Below are 20,677 nucleotides of genomic sequence, written 5' to 3'. Positions count from 1 at the left end.
TTGAGATGGGGAGATTATCCTGCCATATGCAGGTGGGATCTACATCTAACTGCAAGTTTCAGTATGAGAGAGAGGCAGAGGGAGATCTGATACAGACAGAGGGCAGAAGATGAAGATATAGGGAAGAAGGCAATGTGACCACAAAAGCAGAGATGAGCGCTGTGGTCACAGCAAAGGAATGCCAGCAGTCTCCCTGAACTGGAAGAGGTGCGAGGAACAGATTCTTTCTTCGGGTCTTCAGAGGGAGTGTGCTCCTGGGAACATCTGAAGTTTAGACCAGTGCCGGGAGCCAGCATGAGGAATCCCACCCGTGACAAGGTCATGCGGCAGAGGCCTTGATGGGCAAGGTGAATCAGGCCTCAGGGTTTCCCCCGGGTATTTCCTGAGCAGGCACCCCCCAAAATAAGAATCTGCCTGCCTTATTATACTTTTCTACTTTTCTGACACTCTCTGGAAAAAGTTAATTCAGGGCTTCAGTCTCCTGCAAAAGAATGTCCCGGCTTAAAACCCCCTCTGATAACTCTCTAACTTGCCTAACAGGTTCCCCCGGACCTTTTACAGCTTGTGAATTGCTTACAGCCCCGAGAGGCACTAAGCTTAAAGCATCTTAAAGATACAGAGCTTTTTCTAAAGAGCTAAAAATCATATTGGTGACGGGTTTTCACTGTTGACTCAATGATTGCTGCCAGGCCTCCATATTCTTTATCTTTGAGGCACCTGGGAGGATGTTAATCAATGTAAACGGGATATAGAAAAAGATATATAATAGTTTTGATGTTAGCAACACTGGACTTTTGAGTTAATTACTTTTCTTTTGTTATAAATCACTGTACTCCTTTTACTTGTTATAAATTGCTGTATCTTTGCTATGTAAGAATGTAACTTTATTTAGTGTTTTCTGAGAGTGGCACCAGACTTTGGAAAGATCAACACAAATAAGTCTTCTGGTTGACAAACCCTTATCAGAAAAAGGGCTGTAAAATGTTAATTGGCCCTTTTGGCCAGAAGATGATGTAAATTACCTAAGACAGATATGCAGAGAGAAAAGCCTGGTTTTGATAAGAGTCTGGGCTGCTAACGCTGCATAATTTTGTATTACCCATAGATCTCTATGTACAATCAAAAAGGTATAAAAGGCCTTTCTAGACAATAGAGGCCGGGCCAGTCATTGGAAAGACTGGTTTCCCCTGTGTCTCCTCTTTACTCTAATTTCAGGCTGAATTTCCATCTGGGCGTGGAGGCTCGCCATGTCTGCTTACTTGTCCCGGCTTCTAAGATCCATGAAAGAGGGAGCCCAAGGCGGGACACTCTCTGATATTCAAACGGACGCCAGTGGCCTAACATAGATGGTGCAAGCTCCTTGTCTGGAACTTTATTGGCTTTCCACGTAAACCAAGTTATTCAGCCTCTTTTCTCCACTTAATTTTCCTACTACACTATTTCTTCCTAATCTAATCTTATATTTATAAATAAATAAGTTTTTTCCTTGCCAACGCCGTCCCCGCTTCAAATTCCCTGGATCCACCGGGACTGGACCTCAGCAGACCAGTATAACTGTCATTGAACTTTTCACTTTCAGAACTGTAAAAGAATAAATTTCTCTTGTTTTAAGCCAGCAAGATTGTACTAATTTGTTACAGCAGCCTTCAGAAATGAGTACAGAGATTCTGTTCAGGTTTTCCATTCCCTGTTCAACTCCATGCAATTCATGTGAGACTCTATTTTGAAACATGGATTCAGAGGAAAAGAAGGTTTGTCCATTAAAACTTTCTTAGAAGAGAAAATGGTTAAAATGTTAGGATTTCCAAGAACTTATCAGCAAAGACTTCTCTTCTCTGAACATTAATAGGGAGTGTTGACAAATTTTTAATAAGAAATATTTAAACACAGTAGATATTATTGTTTCATGTGAAAACAAAGTCCTGCTGCTGATAAACTCAAATATACTGATCTACCTAAGATAACTGAGCAGTATATTGGGTATTTATCTGAATGCCAAAACCTCAAAATTTCATAGTCAAAAATTTGTTTTTCTTTGTAGGAAACATGTTGGAACTATCATGTCTGGAATTATATTTACAGCAGAATTTCAGCTATTCATTCTTCTCTACAAATGCTTCTTTTGTGACCTTTCTGCAACCAATAAGAGAAACTCAGACTATTACAGGAATCTTTCTAAATCACTCCAACTTTCAAAACTTCACCAGGATTTGCCGAGATATCACAAGTAAACTCAAGACGTGCTTCTCATGTTTGGCTTGTGAGTCCAAAGGAAACACTGATTTTATTTTTCAGGAACAAACATCAAAAGGTAAATATGTAAGAAAAGTGAGAACAAAATTTATCAAGGATAAATAACCTTATTCTGTGAAAAAAAAGTATTAATAATATATTCTAAGTCCAGTGGCCCTGAAACACTCAGCTGTGTGGTGCTTGATGAATGACTTACAGGCTTTGGGACAGTAACTTGTTCTTGGTTTACTTTGATTTATCAAAAACAAAATATCCATTCTTAAAATACATCAAAATGCAGCTATAATCCATGTACATTTGATAGCTAAAGGATTATTTAGCATGCTCTCTTCAAAAGTACTGAAAAAATTCTAAATAAACTTGTAGGTTCTCATATAAAATCATATTTGGATTCCCCAAGGAGTCACTGAATCCTCAATGCATTTGTACCTATTCCTGTCTAATATTCATCCACTGTTCATGAATTGTCTTTTTACTTGTTTAACTATCCAGTGAGCCTCTCAAGGGCAGGAATCCTGTCTTTGTTCACGATGATATTTCTAAATCTTAGTATAATGTCTGAACTGAGGCACTTAAAAGATACTTGTTTAATGAATGAATAAACAAATAAAAGAATAATTATGTATTATTCTATCTAATCAAACCTTGCATTTATTATCACTGAGAAATTAAATAATTAATTTACAGCTATGAAATACACTGGTGGCCCCAAGCCCAAGCATCAAATTTAGTGCTTATACCTGTTCAGTGAGATTGCTTGCTGGGCACCCGCAAACTGGCATTTTTCCCATTCTTTCAAAATGGAAACAAAATTTCTTGGCACTGACTTCAGATAAAGTACAATAGGCAAGTCTTTTTTCTAAGAATCTGCCTGCAGTGCAGGAGACACAGGAGACAGTGATTTGATCCCTGGGTTGGGAAGATCCCCTGGAGAAGGAAATGGCAATCCACTCCAGTATTCTTGCCTGGGAAATCGCATGGACAGAGGAGCCCGGCAGGCTACAGTCCATGGGGTCCCAAAGAATCAGATATGACTGAGCGACTAAGCACATACACACACATTCAAGTAACCCTGTAACTATTGCAGCCTTCTGGGTCAAATGCACCAGAAAGCAATTTGGGGAAATACCTTCATCATGATAGAGAACAATGAAGTGTTTTAAGAACTGAAGCTCACAGATTCTGCTTCTCTGCCTCCTTGAAAAGTAAAGCAGTGCATTGATAAGTTATTCTAGTTGCTATGGCTGTGTAGCAATCACCCCCAAACTTAGCAGCTCTAACAACAGCAATCATTTAACTTTTTTCTTTCTTCTTTCCTTCCTTCCTTTCTTTCTCTCTCTCTTTTTTTTCTGGGTCAGGAATTCAGAATGGGCATAACTGGGCATTTCTGGCTTGCAGCATTTCATACTGCTGGAGTTAGACAGTGATTGGAGCTAACACAGGAGTGGGCTAGAGCAGCTACAGGCAAGCTGGGCATTTCTCTCTCTTCTTGTAGTCTCAGAGTTTTTCTATGTGGTCTTTCTTTTTGGGCTAGCTTTGGCTTCCTCACAGCATGGTGGCTTTAAGTTGTTGTTACTTAGTGGCCCAAGGCTCCACCGTTAGGGATCCAAAAAACAAGGTAGAAATTGCTTCGTATTTTCTGGCCTTATCATACGATGTAATTTTCTCTGCATTTGATTGGTTCAGTTCAGTTCAGTTGCTCAGTCGTGTCCGACTCTTTGCGACCCCATGAATCGCAGCACGCCAGGCCTCCCTGTCCATCACCAACTCCCGGAGTTCACTCAGACTCACGTCCATCGAGTCCGTGATGCCATCCAGCCATCTCATCCTCTGTCGTCCCCTTCTCCTCCTGCCCCTAATCCCTCCCAGCATCAGAGTCTTTTCCAATGAGTCAACTCTTCACATGAGGTGGCCAAAGTACTGGAGCTTCAGCTTTAGCATCATTCCCTCCAAAGAAATACCAGGGCTGATCTCCTTCAGAATGGACTGGTTGGATCTCCTTACAGTCCAAGGGACTCTCAAGAGTCTTCTCCAACACCACAGTTCAAAAGCATCCATTCTTCGGTGCTCAGCCTTCTTCACAGTCCAACTCTCACATCATGACTACTGGAAAAACCATAGCCTTGACTAGACAGACCTTAGTCGGCAAAGTAATGTCTCTGCTTTTGAATATGCTATCTAGGTTGGTCATAACTTTTCTTCCAAGGAGTAAGCGTCCTTTAATTTCATGGCTGCAGTCACCATCTGCAGTGATTTTGGAGCCCCCCAAAATAAAGTCTGACACTGTTTCCACTGTTTCCCTATCTATATTGAGTAGGTAAATCCTTTCATAGAGATTCAAAGGGAAAAGTATTAGACTCCATTTATTTATGGTGGAGTGGCAAAGTTTTAGGTTAACATGTGTGTTACAGGTTGAATTATATTGGAGTTCTAACCTCAGTATCTCAGAATATGCCGTTATTTGGAAATAGGGTTGTTGCAGATGTAAGTAGTTCAGTTTAATGTGTTACAGTGTTAGTCGCTCAGTCGTGTCTGACTCTTTGCCACCCTACGGTCTGCAGCCTGCCAGGCTCCTCTGTCCATGGAATTCTCCAGGCAAGAATACTCGCGTGGGTAACCATTCCCTTCTCTAAGGGATCTTCTCAACCCAAGGATTGAACCTGGGTCTCCTGCATTGCAGGCAGATTCTTTACCGTCTGAGCCACCAGGGAAACCCATGGGTAAAGTCATTAGGGTGGGCCCTAATTCAATATGACCGGCATCCTGATTAAAAAAAAAATGGTGGGGGTGGGGATTTGAGAGAGATCAGGGTGATGTTCTACACGACAAGGAACACTGAAGACTGCCACCAAACCACCAGAAGCTAGAAGGGAAGCGTGGACAGATTTTTCCTCACAGCCTTCAGAAGGAAGCAACCTTGTCAACACTTTAATCTTGAAAGTGTAGCTTCCAGAACTGTGAGACAATACATTTCTATTGTGTAAGTCACCAGTTTATGGTACTTTGTTATGACAGCCCTAGTATAATGTGGGATGGGAAATAATGCTGTGACCATTTTGGTAAATATAACCTGTCCCACAAGTCATCAGGGAAATTTTTTTTTTCCTTTGAGAGGCTCCAAGTGTATTTCAATTTCACCTTGTTTTCATACTCTTAAAAAAATGTGAGCACTATAATTGTTACTTTTAGGCTGATAATTTCTTGTTTCTACTCTTTTCTTATTGTATAGGAAGGAAGAGATTTAGCTTTGAGCTGTGTGTGTTTTCTTACTATGTACTACTGTTTTTGTGCGTGTGAATAACATTTTGTTAATCTCTTTCTAGTTCTTTTCATGACAGGATCAATGGAAGTGAAGTCAAATAATTTTCACTCACCTTGTCAACATTTTAACTTCACTGTAACTCCTACGGTTGACCACCTGGAGGAATATAATCTTACCTATAATCTAAAAACCCACACTGGAAGGTCAGCAATCAAGGAGGAAGATCCAACTGAGGCAACATCTATAAACCATACTTGTAGAATTATGGAACACCCACATAATTGTATAAACATTTCTTTCCATTTAGAAATGGATGCAAAAAGTAAGTTTTTAAGGAAATTAGTGGGAAAAGGAGAGTAGAATACAGACACAAAATTAAGTAAGGGCTATCATGTAAGCTTCACTTTAAGTTGAATAGTTGAAGAATTTTATTGATGAAATAACAAGGCTAGAAAGAATGTTAGCTCTTTTACCTGTTTATTTTTCTTTTAAAATGTGTTTTTGTGGCGCACAGCTGTACTCAGAGGCAAAGGAGGCATCTATGGGTTGTTATTTGAGGAAAATTACAAAGACCCTCTGCCCTAGGATAACTCTGGGAGTGCCTATTAGCTGTGTTTGAAGTAATACTATCACACTTGTGTATTAAACGGTGAGATTTCTTTTTAAATGTAAATATACATGTACATTGTGTTATGCTGTTAAATTTTGAATTGATTTAACATGTCCTTGCTTAGAGCTGAGAAACAGACATGAGAAAAAGGGATTTTTGATGTACTCCTGTGAAGATAGGTGGGGTATAGATTAAGCATTTTGAGTCACTGGAGGACTCTGAGGGAAAAGTAGGAGTCTGGAAGATAAAACTCACATATATATTAATTCTATTTAAGGTTGATAACCTTCCTAGTCACCCTATTCTGAATTAACACAATTGATTCTCTTTTAAATTAATTTTTATTGGGGTATAGTTGCTTTACAATGTTGTGTATCTACTATACAGCAAAATGAATCAGCCATCCGTATGCATATATTCCCTCCCATTTGGACTTCCTTTTCATTCAGGACACCACAGTTCATTAAGTTCCCTGTGCCATACAGTATATTCTTATTAGTGATTTTATATTGTATTTATATAATTTTATATATATTTTCTATCGTATATACTATTATATATAGTATCACAATTGATCCTTACTACTAAGCAAGGTGCCCTCTCTTGATCCACAAACTCTACTCTTGAGGAGCATTTCATGATATTACCATTTAATGAGTGCTTGCTGTATGCCAAGCTGCATGCCAGGTACTGAGGATACAGAGAAATGTAAATGGTCAAGTAAGTGTCATCAGTGTAACAGGTGCTATGTTAGAATAATTTACTCTGTTTTCTGATGTTCCAAATATATGGAAGTGTTTCAAATTGCCTTAGAATGCTTTTCTAAAGCTTTAATCATTTTAGAGGCCATTTAAAATATTATATTTATCTTAAAGCAAACACAAACATATGATATATATGCATTTTTAAAGTGAAATATAAGACTTCAAATAAATTTCTCCTGTGAGTTAGTTTGCCTGAGGCCCTACAGCCTCTGCATTTAGAGAGTATTTCAAGGTGTGTGTATGTGTAGAGAGGGTGGGAGACAATCTGAGAAAATCTGAACAGATAGTGGGAGAATCAGGGTACAGGTTCTGAAAAGGCCATATAAAGAAGGTGACTGTGATGAAATCTGAAATACAGAGAGGTTTGGATGACAAATATTTAAAACTTATATTTATTTCAGTGTCTATTTATGTATGTATCTAGTTGCTTTTTATATTTTCTAAAATATTAAGAAGAAATAACCATTGGCATATTGAGAATTTTTGTGTTAATGGAAAAATTCATAAATTCCAAAATGAAGTAGTAATTGACAGCTTTTTTGGGTACATAAATCAGGAAGTTATCAGTGGTATACAACTATGTAGTGTTGTATTTGGGAAAAAGTATACCTATCTTGCCATGTGTAGAAGAGTGAAAATTTATGTTTTATTCTGCTGTACAAAGACTAACTTGATCTCCTTTCAAAGTCCTATCTACCCGTGGGCAGGGGAAGCTAAGTTTAGTTTAGTCTGGTAAATTTACTCTGAAACAATAATTTAACTTGTCTCTAGATTTTTTTTTCAGATTCCTATCCATTTCCCCTTGGTCCTCTCCAAGATGGTTCCAGGGATGGGGGTAGGGGGCCACATGGAGTGTAGGGAGACACACTCATCTGTTCTCACTGGTGCTTTGGTGGGAACACTGGCTAGCTTGGTCCCAACTGTGTATATTTTGCTATTGCAGTATGATGTTGGTGAACACACAGTTCTTTTTTCGTAGCTGATCATTGCCCAATGCTCCCTTGGTATTGGGCCCACCTTGGCCTGCTGGTACTGTACATCTTCTGTGCCAGTTAACTGCATGCTTTTATTTTGCTGAGTGAGGTATGGAAGTCTGGCCACTAAACAGCATGGAATGATACTGGGGAGGCTGAGTGCTGCCATCCCAGTCAACCACTACCTTCTCCATTCAGCCTCTTCTTTAAATAAATGTTGACTGAATATTTAATGGACAAATGCACATGGAATAGAGGGGCCTGTGAAAGGGATACCCAGATCATGAGCCCCAGAAGGACAGTCACCCAAGGGTAAAAACAAGTTATATATCCTGCTAAGGTGAACAAGTACTACCTGTGATTTACATGCAAGGAAGAGGGTACATAGGTTGGTTTAGAATGTCAGTAGACAATGGTGTTTTGGACATAAGAAAGTCACTCTCCTTTAAGTTACCGATTCCTGGGTCTACTGGCCAGTGTGTCTTTATGGGACGAAAGGAAATCTTGCTAAGCTATCACTGATGATGATTTTCCTTCCTTGTTGCCTCACTGTCATTTGAATGAACAATTTTTTTTTTCTACCTGTATCCTTATTCAATCTGGGCGAGGGTAACTATGTTTGTAACTAATGCTTGCATTTGATCTGATCATTGCCAAGTGAGCCCCTGTGGAAAGAAGGTCTGATTAATCATCTACTCAGGCCTCTTACATACCTCAATCCAGCCTCTTTCTTTGTCTTTCCCTTTCTTCCCCATCCTCATCTTACTCATTGCATCTTTGGTTTGAGGGCACATTTTTTTGGTTGCTTGGCCCAGGGTCAAACTGTTAATCACAAGTGGCTCTGATGCTGGTATTCTGCTTGTTGTGATTCCAACCTAGTGACAGCAAAACTTGCATCGACATAACCTGGAAGTGAAATTAATTCTAGAATCTTGAAATTATCAATAAGCGGATCCCTGGAAACCACTTGGTCATGTTTCTTCATTTAGTATGTTAGGAAAGAACTCAGCAAAGCAAGTGACCCTGTGACAGTGATGGCTATAGATTCGACTTCTCAGTTATGGGCAGGATATACAGTAGAATCCAGCTGTATCACCGTGGTGCCTCTTATCTGCTGCATCCCACTTTACTGTATTTTTGCTACATTTTTCTTTGCAGATTCTATCTGTTCCATGAAGATCACTTGGTATGTTCTAGTTCTATTAGTTTTTATAGTTTTGCTCATCTTCATTATCCACAAAATACTTGAAGGCCACAGAAGAGCGCAGAAGTGGCAGAGTAAGTACTGAAAAATTCACTATTTGGGATAATTTATCTAGTGTCCAGAAGTCCCTAATCTTATCTGTAGATTCCATTTCTTTTTTTGGTTCAATTTACCACTTACTGGGCATCTGTGTATTTAAGTGGTGATTCTAGGTAACTCAAGGGACATAAGGAGAGGTAAGACAGCGCCAGCACTCACGGAGTTTCCTGTGTCTTTCTCCAGCCCAGACAGGTGATTAGGAGGGGGAAGAAAGGCTGGGTTAATTGGAAGGAGTTGGTGGGCTGGAGATTGAGCAGAGCTTGGTGGAAGTGAGGCAGAAGAGGGGTAGAAAAATAGGGAATGGTGATAAAGGATTTCAGAATTGGAGGTCTTAAGCTCTAGGCTCTAGGTGATGAGTATGAGCAAGAGTCAATCTATAATAAGTGTTGGGGAGAAAATAGATTTTTGACTGTGAAGCCCTAAGATGTGTAATTGGAAATAAGGATAATAGGGATGATATTTAAAAAGAATTAACAACTGATTAGGTATGACAAGAGCATCTACCTATCAGAACAGACATTGACTGTCAACTACTGTTGCGGTCCTATGGTGTGTACCCATGTATATACTGGCCCTACTGCTGTTTGAGTATGTATACATGACCCTTCTGGCATGTACCCATGAACATGCTGGCTGAATATTAAACCTGATGAGTAGTTGGTTTCTTAAGGATAGTGTAAAGTGTATCATTACAAGATTAGGCTTTGGAGACGGGTACTTAGTTAAGAATCCTAGGGCTACTACTTACTATTTATGTGACTTTGTGAAAATTACTTACCATGGTTGAGTGTTCCTTTCCACCTCTGTAAAATGAGATTAATCCCCATTCTTACACAGGGTTGAGGTAAGGATTGAACTAAAGAGATTACATAAGAGGTAGTTCTCAATAAAGGATAGTAGTATTGTGCTGGTGTAGTATTTCCCAAGACTCTTGTGTCTTTACCAGGCAAGGCATGTTAGTAGGCAGAACAAATGGTTGCCTCTAGGTTTGAGTGAAAGTGTCATTAATTATTTTGGCTAAGTGTTTGTTGGAGATATTTCTAAAGACAGTTTCATATCATCTTATCATTGGTACATTAGTATATGAGGTCCTAAACACATTGGTCAGTAATATCATCAATATTCTTCATTTGTAGAATAAACATTTGCAGAGCATTCCCATGAATTTCTTTTTTCCTTTTTTTTTTTTTTTTTTTTTTACTAGATTCTCAAAGTATACAGACAGGACATGTTCTATTTCTTTTATTTTATAGATGAGCCTCTGAGGCTCAGAGAGATTAAGTGTGTTGTCCAAAGTAATACAGTAATAAAATGACAGAATTAGAATTAAGACCCAGGGTCTTTCTAGTTTTTATTATTTTAAATAAAATATTTTTTACTATTTTAAATAAATGTGTGTCATTTGCAATAGTGCATAGTTTTGAGTTTCTTGATCTATTTTTCTTTGAATGGTTCAGTTCAGTCGCTCAGTTGTGTCTGATTCTTTGTGACCCCATGAACTGCAGCATGCCAGGCCTCCCTGTCCATCACCAACTCCTGGAGTTCACCCAAACTTATCTCCATTGAGTCGGTGATGCCATCCAACCATCTCATCCTCTGTTGTCCCCTTCTCCTCCTGCCCTCAATCTTTCCCAGCATCAGGGTTTTTTCAAATGAGTCAGCTCTATGCATGAGGTGGCCAAAGTATTGGAGTTTCAGCTTTAACATCAGTCCTTCCAACGAACACCCAGGAGTGATCTCATTTAGGATGGACCAGTTGGATCTCCTTGCAGTCCAAGGGACTCTCAAGAGTCTTCTCCAACAACACAGTTCAAAAGCATCAATTCTTTAGCACTCAGCTTTCTTTATAGTCCAACTCTCACATCCACACATGAGTGCTGGAAAAACCATAGCCTTGACTAGATGGACCTTTGTTGGCAAAGTAATGTCTCTGCTTTTCAATATGCTGTCTAGGTTGGTCATAACTTTTCTTCCAAGGAGTAAGCATCTTTTAATTTCATGGCTGCAATCACCATCTGCAGTGATTTTGAAGCCCAGAAAAATAGTCAGCCACTGTTTCCCCATCTATTTGCCATGAAGTGATGGGACCAGATGCCATGATATTAGTTTTCTGAATGTTGAGCTTTAAGCCAACTTACATATTAGAAAAGAGAGAGATAGAAGCCAGATGGAGAAAATGTCTAGAAAGAGATCAATAGTGGGGAGTGACATGTTTTTAGGAACATCTACCTAAACGACAGGATTACTGGCTTTCAAAAGCTTGCCTTGCAAATCCAACATATGAAGTAGTGAAAATTATCATGCCATTTTGGACATTAAATATTAAATATATGTCAAATATTCTGTATATCATATCTATTACACATAACAAAATAATATTCTGCATACAAGAATAGATGCCCAATGGCACTAATGGCAGTGGAGAAGCCATTGGTTTTAGAAAGTATCTACTTGTTAATGGAAAATAACAATAAGAAAAAGCTCAATGTCTTATTAATCCAGGCTCTGCTATGAATGGCCCATTTTCCTTGGTAATCCTTGGAACCAACATGGGGAATATATATTAAGAATATGCTTGCTTATCATCTAAATATTTAATATCTTTTCTTGGAATAGGTCATAAATACAAACCTACATCTGTCCTCTTACGAGGAAGTGATTCTGAGAAACTACGAACATTGAACGTGCGGGTTGTTTCAGGTGAGTTCTGTGATATTCAAACCGAGCCGTGCCTATGAAATTCCAATGCGTCACCATTTCACTATAGACACAAGATAGAGTGATCTGAGCTCATTTAAATTAGTCTTGTAGCTGGAAGAAAGGAGCCATGAGCAAATGAAATCCAGTATAATGTGTCTTATTATCAGGGGACAGTTATGATAAAAACTACTTCCTTAAATAATGGAAAGTTGGCTTAATTGGCAAGAAGAAATTCATGTGAGTAGGCAGAGGAGAGAAAGCAATAAGGAATAAGCCTCAGGTTTATTTTTAAATGAGACAAGACACCATTATTCCTTGGAACTGCAAGAAGTAATTGCAGAGTGGGCATAGTTTTGCTGGAGTCTTCACTTGGCAGAGGGTGTCATTGTACAAAGAGAACGCCTAATAGCCCCAATTAAAAAGTCCCCTGCCCTCTCCTGAGAGCTAGAAACGGAATAAGGGAACCCTAATTAGAGCAGCTGAGGGGCTGTGAGCGCAGATGCTGTGGTTCGATCTCATTCTTCTAATTGTGAAGCCTCTTTCTGAATTCAAATTGTCAAACCATATTAAAGAGAGAGAGAGAATCCAACATGGGCAAAACTTCTTCATCAGGGAGAAATAGTGTCCTCAACTCAGAAAACCAGAGAATTATGACTGGTGTTCCCATAGCTCCTGGTGCACAGCCAGGGAGCAGGTGCCTTCACATTTTATGAGAAGTTCGATAAGGAAGCTTCATGTCTGCCGTGTAAACAATTTTCAAAAACAAAAGCAAACCAAACCCTGAGCCCTCACCACAGCTACATTTGTAACCACATGGAGAGTTGCACAGCATTTCACTGGAAAATATGCTCTGGGAAGTTTCTTAGTTTTTTTAAACTGGGAAGTACTCAGAGCCCTAATTTGAGAAAAAAAAATTGGGTTGGGTGCCCCTAAAGAGCTCAATTAAAAAGAAACTTAGACTTTCTACGCTCATCATTAGCAGTAAAATGGTTAACCTATGGCGAATAAGAAGCATTAGCTGAGTCATCATTTGACATCAGCAACGTACATGAACTTGGGCAAACTCCGGGTGATGGTGAGGGACAGGAAGGTCTGGCATGCGGCAGTCCATGGGGTCGCAAAGAGTCAGACACAACTGGGTGACTTGGACGACAACAACAAAAAGGAGGAGAAGGTTGATGAAAACTGCATGCGGTCAGTGCCAATTTTGTTTGATGAATGAAATAGACAACATAGGGTGGTTTCAAATGGCAAAAGTAACGTTTCTTTGTGGCATAGGCTCTGCTCGCCCTTCTTACCCAGTGCCTGTGCCTGCAGTTCACGGGCCAGGCATGTTCTAACCCAGTACTCCTGGGCTTTGGATCAACTTAGGAATTCTGGTACTTTCTCATTTTAAGTCATAATTCTGAGCTCTGTATCCTTGTCTGAAAAAAAGTCAGTAGTTCCCCTGTCAACCTGTAAATTCAGGGGAAACACAAATTTAAAGTACTAGCTAACCACAAGACTCACCTCACAGGTTCTATTTATGAGCCTGTGATTTTCATGCACCAGAGGAATCTGCCTCGGCCATCCTTTCCCTTTAATGGTTCTCATTAAAAATCCTCTGACTTTATTACCAGGCATATAATATTAATGTTTAGAGTGGGCCAAGGGGTGATGGCCTTTTGTTAAAAAAAAAACAACAACAACAAAAAACAAGGGGTCTTTGGAAGCTTAGCATCTTAAAGGGAGGAAGAAGCAGATGCTTTCTTGTTATAAATATTCCTTTAACCTAAATGCAGTTTCCCCCCTCCCATGATAAGTTGCTCTTTCTGAGAGAGAAATGGGAAGGAAATAATGTCTCCCCTGAGTGCTGTTTCTAAGGCCTCTCTTTGTAATGATGGATGATCGGCAACAGTGAGAATCTAAGGGAAAAAATGTGCCAGCATGATTCTCTGGAGAAGCAGTAACATGAGTGAAAAAGAAAAAAAAAAGTAGTTCAAAGAGAACAGTGACTATAGTCAGATTCAGCAGAGCAGCTTGCTGTCAGCCCTGCCTGTACGTTCCAGAAGGTCTCTTTAGTTGCTCATGTATTACAAAATAAGTATTGTGACACACATACACACAGAGATATAGATAGCTCACACCCTCAAGAAGAGAGAAATAACACCCTTGCACTGCACGGGGCCCGGCACGTGCCGGGGCACGGTGAACACAGGTGAAATAAATAAGCCTCATCGCTACAGAAAGAGAAGTCATACAGAATCAATTCTCAAGCTTCTGTGTGTCTCTAATATTTTCTCTCTTGCTTGGGGGAAGTGTGGTGCCTTCTGTTGTCTGCCTTGACATTCATCTATTTTACATTTTATTCACTTGACTATATTCTTTTCACACAGGTGATGACTCTGTCTTATTCATCTTTGGATTCTTGTCCCTAGCATAGTATCTGGCATGTAGTTCATGCACAATAAAAGCTTATTAAATTGCACAAACCCTAAGGGGAAATGAGTGTAGAGTAAAAGGAGCAGTTGAATGAGAAATGAACCTTGGGGGTGGGGAAAGGTGAAAACAAATGGAGAGACGGAATGATCAAGGGAACATAATTTCATTTCATTAAAGAACATAAAATGCACTTTGTAGAATTGCTAAAGATATCAAAGGATAATAAAAAACATTTTGAAGAAATTTTGAGAACCATGCAAAAGTAACTTGGAGATTCATCCATAAAAACAGTGCTTAATGAGTTGACTCCCTTGGGAGATGAAGGCCAGGGTAGTGTATCTGAATCATTGGGTGCAAACAATAGAAACCAACTTGGCTGATTTGGCAGAAAGGAAATTTATGGGGAAAGCAGTAGAGAAACCATGGAAGCAACAAGAACATTAGGTAATCTAAGCTTGTGCAGGAGTTGAGGGGACAGGCAGCCAAAACATGACTGGTGTTACCCCATAGGAATGGTCTGTTGAGAATGCCTCTGCTGATATCCACACCGGATGCTCCCTCTGGGTTGCCAGAGCTCCCTTTTGAGCACCTAGCCACTTTGCATCACTGTCCAGGATTGCAAGCGCCACAGAGGGGTATCTGGTTGACTGAATGAGGCATAGATTGGTACTCTGGATACCAGGAAGCAGGGAGAAGGGATGTCTGCCCCTCTAACTTCCTGCATACTTGAGAGTGCCGCTGAGATGGCCACATATTGGACAGCCAACAAATACATATCTATGTGCACGACAGCAGGTTCCTAGGAGTTGAGCCTCCTCCACTGCATGGGTCAGCCAAGGGAGTTCTATCATCTCGTTCTACACTCTGTCTATCAAAAACGGTGAGATCTTTAAAACTTGAAATTCTGTCCTTTCAAATATTCAACCAAAATATATTGAACACTTACTCTGAGCCAGAAATGGTGCTAAGCATTGCTGACACAGTGGTCGTACCACAGTGCGGTCTCTGCCTTCACAGAGCTGAGGCCACCATTCAGGAGATTCAACCCCTGGTTCCTTAGGAGAAGGGAAGCTAATTAAACTATACAAACTCAGTAACCCCCTTGATGTGCACAGTACTTTCACACACATCATTTTATATCATTTCATAAGAACCTCAGGTTTTTTTCCTGATGAGAAAAACGGAAGCTAAGAGAGTTTAAAGTAACTGACCCACTGCCAGATCCTAGCAGGGTCAGGGTTCAAACCCGGTTCTAACCAGTGGTTGCACTTTCCAGCACATTGCTTAATGGCAGTGATGAACCGGGAAGTTTACTGCTGGTTCAGATCAAAACTCTTCTCACTCTTTAGATGTAAAAGAGCTGGAAACCGAGATGAAACATTTTCTCTATAATGTAGCAGGAGTTGTGTGAGACAGTGTGAGTCATCCTCAAAGTAACATTTCAGCACTGACAGTTAATGTGGGTGGGTTCTGAAGAACCACAAAGCAAAGAAAATGGAATTTTATCATGAATGAGAATTGCTAAATGCCAAAAGGAGGCGGATGACCTTGTAATATATATTACTCCCAAATAAAACTGATGGCAGTGTAAAATTATAAATTGCAACATGTTTAAGGCCAGTGTAAAGATTAAGCAGGTTTCAATTTTATGCAGAAGATAAATTACTGGTACCAGATGTCCAGCAACCAAGCAAGATAACATGAAATTTTAATTTTTACTTGCTTAACTATAATATTTATGACTCTTACAATACAGATTTGGGTTCATAAAACAGTAAAGGTTATAGCCATCTGCTTGATTACAGAATAGATCAAGAAGCAGAGGGTGACTCTACATGTAGGAGGAAATTCATTAGAGTGAAGAATCCATAGGCTAAATAAGATGATTTACTCTGTTCATTCACTGAGTGAATCTATGTGACAGCCATTTGTGCCAGGTCTGAAAAAACATGGTAAAACATTTTGCAGATGAACATCTTCTTCTGTACAAAACTTTCTCTGCCTGACCCACCCTACCCTCAGTCACCACCTCCCTTGCAAACCTTCCCCTTTCCCACCCTGCCTTTGTCTGATTAACTCCAACCCTGCTTTTCTTTAATCTTGGTTTAACTAACCTTTTCTCAGGGAAGTGTCTCAGATTTGGTGGACAAAGTAAACTACACCCTCATAACATAACACATCTTTTTTGTGGCAATTATCACTGTTGTTCTTTTATGTTTCTGTTATTACTTATTGATGTCTCTCCTGTGAGCCAGTTAGCACCTTGTGATCAGGACACTACCTGATAATACTCATTGCTGCATCCCCAGCTCATAGCACAGTGTATAGAAGAGTTCATAACGGGTACCCAATAAATATTTGTGAAACAAATACAACCCTGTGTTGTCTATGTTGAAAGAATGGCTGCTGTCATCTTACAAAGACCTTTTCCTCCTAAACTATAACTTTTGATAATGCCTACCCAAAATAACAAAAGGAGAATGGTTAAACACTTAATCAGTTTCATTCCTTGGAGTTTTAAGGATACCTGCAGTGTCAATGAATCAGATACTGAGTCAACGACTCGGAATATTAGCACCTATCTGTTCAAGAAGCTTTTCCCCCTCTTTAATTGCTAATTCTAGATCATGCTGCAGTCATTTCCCCAGCCCACCATCCACATTTGATTCTCTCACTGGCCAGATTCGGAACAGCTGAATAGTTTTAGGATCACTGTTCATAAAAACAGATGGAGCTTTGAACATAGTAGGGAGTTGGCACCTTAAATAATGGAAGTGTGTTTTAAGGCACCATAATTGGTTCTATTAGCCCTAAAAGGCTACTAGCTATCTTGGGCGTGCACAAAAGTGCCCATGTTTTCATGTGATGGAAAGGTCAGAATGATGCATAGCAATATTGAGATTCTATATTCCTATGACAATTAGATCTTCATGACCCAGATAACCACGATGGTATGATCACTTACCTAGAGCCAGACATCCTGGAATGCGAAGTTAAGTGGGCCTTAGGAAGCATCACTATGAACAAAGCTAGTGGAGGTGATAGAATTCCAGTTGAGCTATTTCAAATCCTGAAAGATGATGCTGTGAAAGTGCAGCACTCAATATGCCAGCAAATTTGGAAAACTCAGCAGTGGCCACAAGACTGGAAAAGGTCAGTTTTCATTCCAATCCCAAAGAAAGGGAATGCCAAAGAATGCACAAACTACCACACAATTGCACTCATCTTACATGCTAGCAAAGTAATGCTCAAAATTTTCCAAGCCAGGGTTCAACAGTATGTGAATCATGAACTTTCAGATGTTCAAGCTGGATTTAGGAAAGGCAGAGGAACCAGAGATCAAATTGCCAACATCCGCTGGATCATCAAAAAAGGAAGAGAGTTCCAGAAAAACATGTTACTTCTACTTTATTGACTACGCCAAAGCCTTTGACTGTGTGGATCACCACAAACTGTGGAAAATTCAAGAGATGGGAATACCAGGCCACCTGATCTGCCTCCTGAGAAATCTGTATGCAGGCCAAGATGCAACAGTTAGAACTGGACATGGAACAACAGACTGGTTCCAAATCGGGAAAGGAGTATGTTAAGGCTGTATATTGACACCCTGCTTATTTAACTTACTTGCAGAGTGAAAGTGAAAGTGAAGTTGCTCAAACGTCTGACTCTTTGTGACCGCATGGACTGTAGCCTACCAGGCTCCTCCCTCCATGGGATTCTCCAGGCAAGAGTACTGGAGTGGGTTGCCATTTACTTCTCCAGGGGATCTTCCTGACCCAGGGATTGAACCCTGGTCTCCCGCATTCCAGGCAGACGCTTTAACCTCTGAGCCACCAGGGAAGCCCAAATGCTGGGCTGGAAGAAGCACAAGATGGAATCAAGATTGCTGGGAGAAATATCAATAACCTCAGATATGCAGATGACACCACCCTTATGGCAGAAAGCAATGAAGAACTAAAAAGCCTCTTGATGAAAGTGAAAGAGGAGAATGAAAAGGCTGGCTTAAAACTCAACATTCAGAAAACTAAGATCATGGCATCTTGTCCCATCACTTCATGGAAAATAGATAGGGAAACAATGGAAACAGTGAGAGACTTTATCTTTTGGGGGGCTCCAAAATCACTGTAGATGGTGACTGCACCCATGAAATTAAAAGATGGTTGCTCCTTGGAAGAAAAGCTATGACCAACCTAGACAGCATATTAAAAAGCAGAGACATTACTTTGACAACAAAGGTCCATCTAGTCAAAGCTATGGTTGTTCCAGTAGTCATGTATGGATGTGAGAGTAAGACTATAAAGAAAGCTGAATGCCAAGGAATTGATGCTTTTGAACTGGTGTTGGAGAAGACTCTTGAGAGTCCCTTGGACTGCAAGGAGATCCAACCAGTTCATCCTAAAGGAAATCAGTTCTGAATATTCATTGGAAGGACTGAAGCTGAAGCTGAAACTCCAGTACTTTGGCCACCTGATGCGAAGAGCTGACTCATTGGAAAAGACCCTGATGCTGGGAAAGATTGAAGGCAGAAGGGGATGATAGAGGATGAATGGTTGGATGGCATCACCAACACAATGGACATGAGTTTGAGTAAATTCTGGGAGTTGGTGGCAGACAGCGAAGCCTGGCATGCTGCAGTCTGTGGGGTCACAAAGAGTTGGACACGACTGAGCAACTGAACTGAACTGATGACAATTAGAAGAAATAATTAAGAGGGAAAGACTTTTTTGAAGCCAGCTTAGAGAACTGAATAAGAATCACTGAACCATCTGAGAACGTCCACATGTATCTTGCCCGAAGTAATCTGTGAGGATTAACTTGAATTCATCCATTTTTAGAGAGGCTGTAAAAATTTTTTCCCTTATTTTCCTTAAGGCAGCCATACTAGCTTTGCCAAAGTCACAAGGAAATGATCTCGATACTTCTGTTTCAGTACCTGGTCCTCTTTGAAGGAACATGGCAGGCGAGGCCCAAGCGGTTGGGCCGCTGCCCTCAAGGCCACACAGGTTCACAGAGGTAACTTACCTGGTCCAGTGCCTTCCTTCAGGCCTCTTGGCACAGCCTCCTGGAATGGCAGCAGGATCTATGGTTGTGTAACCCAGCTCACACCAATAGTTGATAAAACCAGAAGAGCAGAATATTAATTCCCAAAGAGAAAACACAGCTGAGAGAAATATGGACCAAAACGCTTCTGACGGCACGCACCTGTGTTCTCTCTTCTTAGAACCACGTGGGAAGTCAAATCACAGCCAAGGCTTGTTTGCCAGGTCTTCAAGTGGATTCTTTTGCTAACATAGTTTCAGAGGCCTTATTCCCTGTTTTAGAGGAAGCCTAATTGGCTCGTTTCACACAGCACTTTTAACATTTAACAGGTTTTAGCCTAGGGGTAATTTCTGAAGATAACTTTGCCGTGTTTGTGCTCTGATTATGGGTTGATTTTATAGATTAACTCTCACAGGGCACTCTTGTTTTCCTTATCTCCAAATTCCTGGGTGGCACCTCAAGAGGTTTTGTTCAGCTTGAATCCACAGCCTTTTCTTTTTTTCCAAAGAAACACAGGCACAGATAAGTTAAATAACATTCTTTCAGTCATTCAACAGGTATTTATTGAGTACCTGTTATGTGTCATGCTCCAAGATGGAGTTCTGGGGAGTAAACTGAGCAAAAAATACAAACTTTGTACCCTGGAGGCAGACAAATAAGGAATTACAACAAAACTAGATGCCTTCTCCTTTGGGGAAGTAGAGGTCACAGAGGGTCATAGGACACCTAAGTTTGTTTTGTTCTCCTTGTTTTTCCTTTTGGCTTTCCAATTCAGTAACCAAGTAAAATTTAGCTGAACAAGTACTTTTACAGAAAAGAAGATAAAAAATTTGATGTGGCAAATTCCCTTAGTAGCCAAGAAAGCCTGACTAGGATGGGGAAGTTTTAGATGTTTCTTCAGTGTGGAAGATGTACCCGGTGTTTCACATGAAAATCGTCAGGAACAAAGCGAAGGAAACACCTCATAAATTTCTGTTACTCAGTGGGAATCAAGAATTACTTTGGAAGGACAAGCTGAGGATAGAGACTAAATATTACAGATATGAAGCATTTTGAAAAGTGATAAAAATTTTTAAAAAGAAGAAGAAACATCATCAGAGGTCACACTGGCCATTGTCATGGGTGGAGTGATAGGGGCTTTATTTGAGAACATAAAGCATGTGGTTTTATTTTTAATCAAAATTTCTATTGTTGGAAATCCATTTTGTTCACTAGATTCAGTCAGGTCAAAACTTAGACCAGGGTTCTTTCTAAATTTTTAGGCTCCGCTGAGGCTCTTATAAAAAGTCAAAGAAATGTTTGGTTCAGAGATTTGACAAATTCATGAAAAGACCTTTATGAAGTTTTAAA

The 20,677-nt window shown here is 40.0% G+C and overlaps 1 protein-coding gene across 1 annotated transcript in view; it reads left to right on the top strand.

Annotated features, from left to right (window-relative positions):
- TMEM156 (transmembrane protein 156) overlaps nt 1-20,677 on the top strand; it is a 44,123-nt gene that overhangs the window by 13,147 nt on the left and 10,299 nt on the right. Inside the window, exons 2-5 of the mRNA XM_052641754.1 lie at nt 2,042-2,311; nt 5,577-5,837; nt 9,022-9,141; nt 11,783-11,866. Coding sequence (XP_052497714.1) covers nt 2,042-2,311; nt 5,577-5,837; nt 9,022-9,141; nt 11,783-11,866 — 735 coding nt within the window. The remainder of the gene's footprint in view (nt 1-2,041; nt 2,312-5,576; nt 5,838-9,021; nt 9,142-11,782; nt 11,867-20,677) is intronic.

Source organism: Budorcas taxicolor, chromosome 6, assembly GCF_023091745.1.
Source record: "Budorcas taxicolor isolate Tak-1 chromosome 6, Takin1.1, whole genome shotgun sequence".
In the NCBI taxonomy this organism is placed as follows: domain Eukaryota; kingdom Metazoa; phylum Chordata; class Mammalia; order Artiodactyla; family Bovidae; genus Budorcas; species Budorcas taxicolor.
Note: the sequence above shows the minus strand (reverse complement) of the source record. Positions and strands in the feature narration are given on the sequence as shown.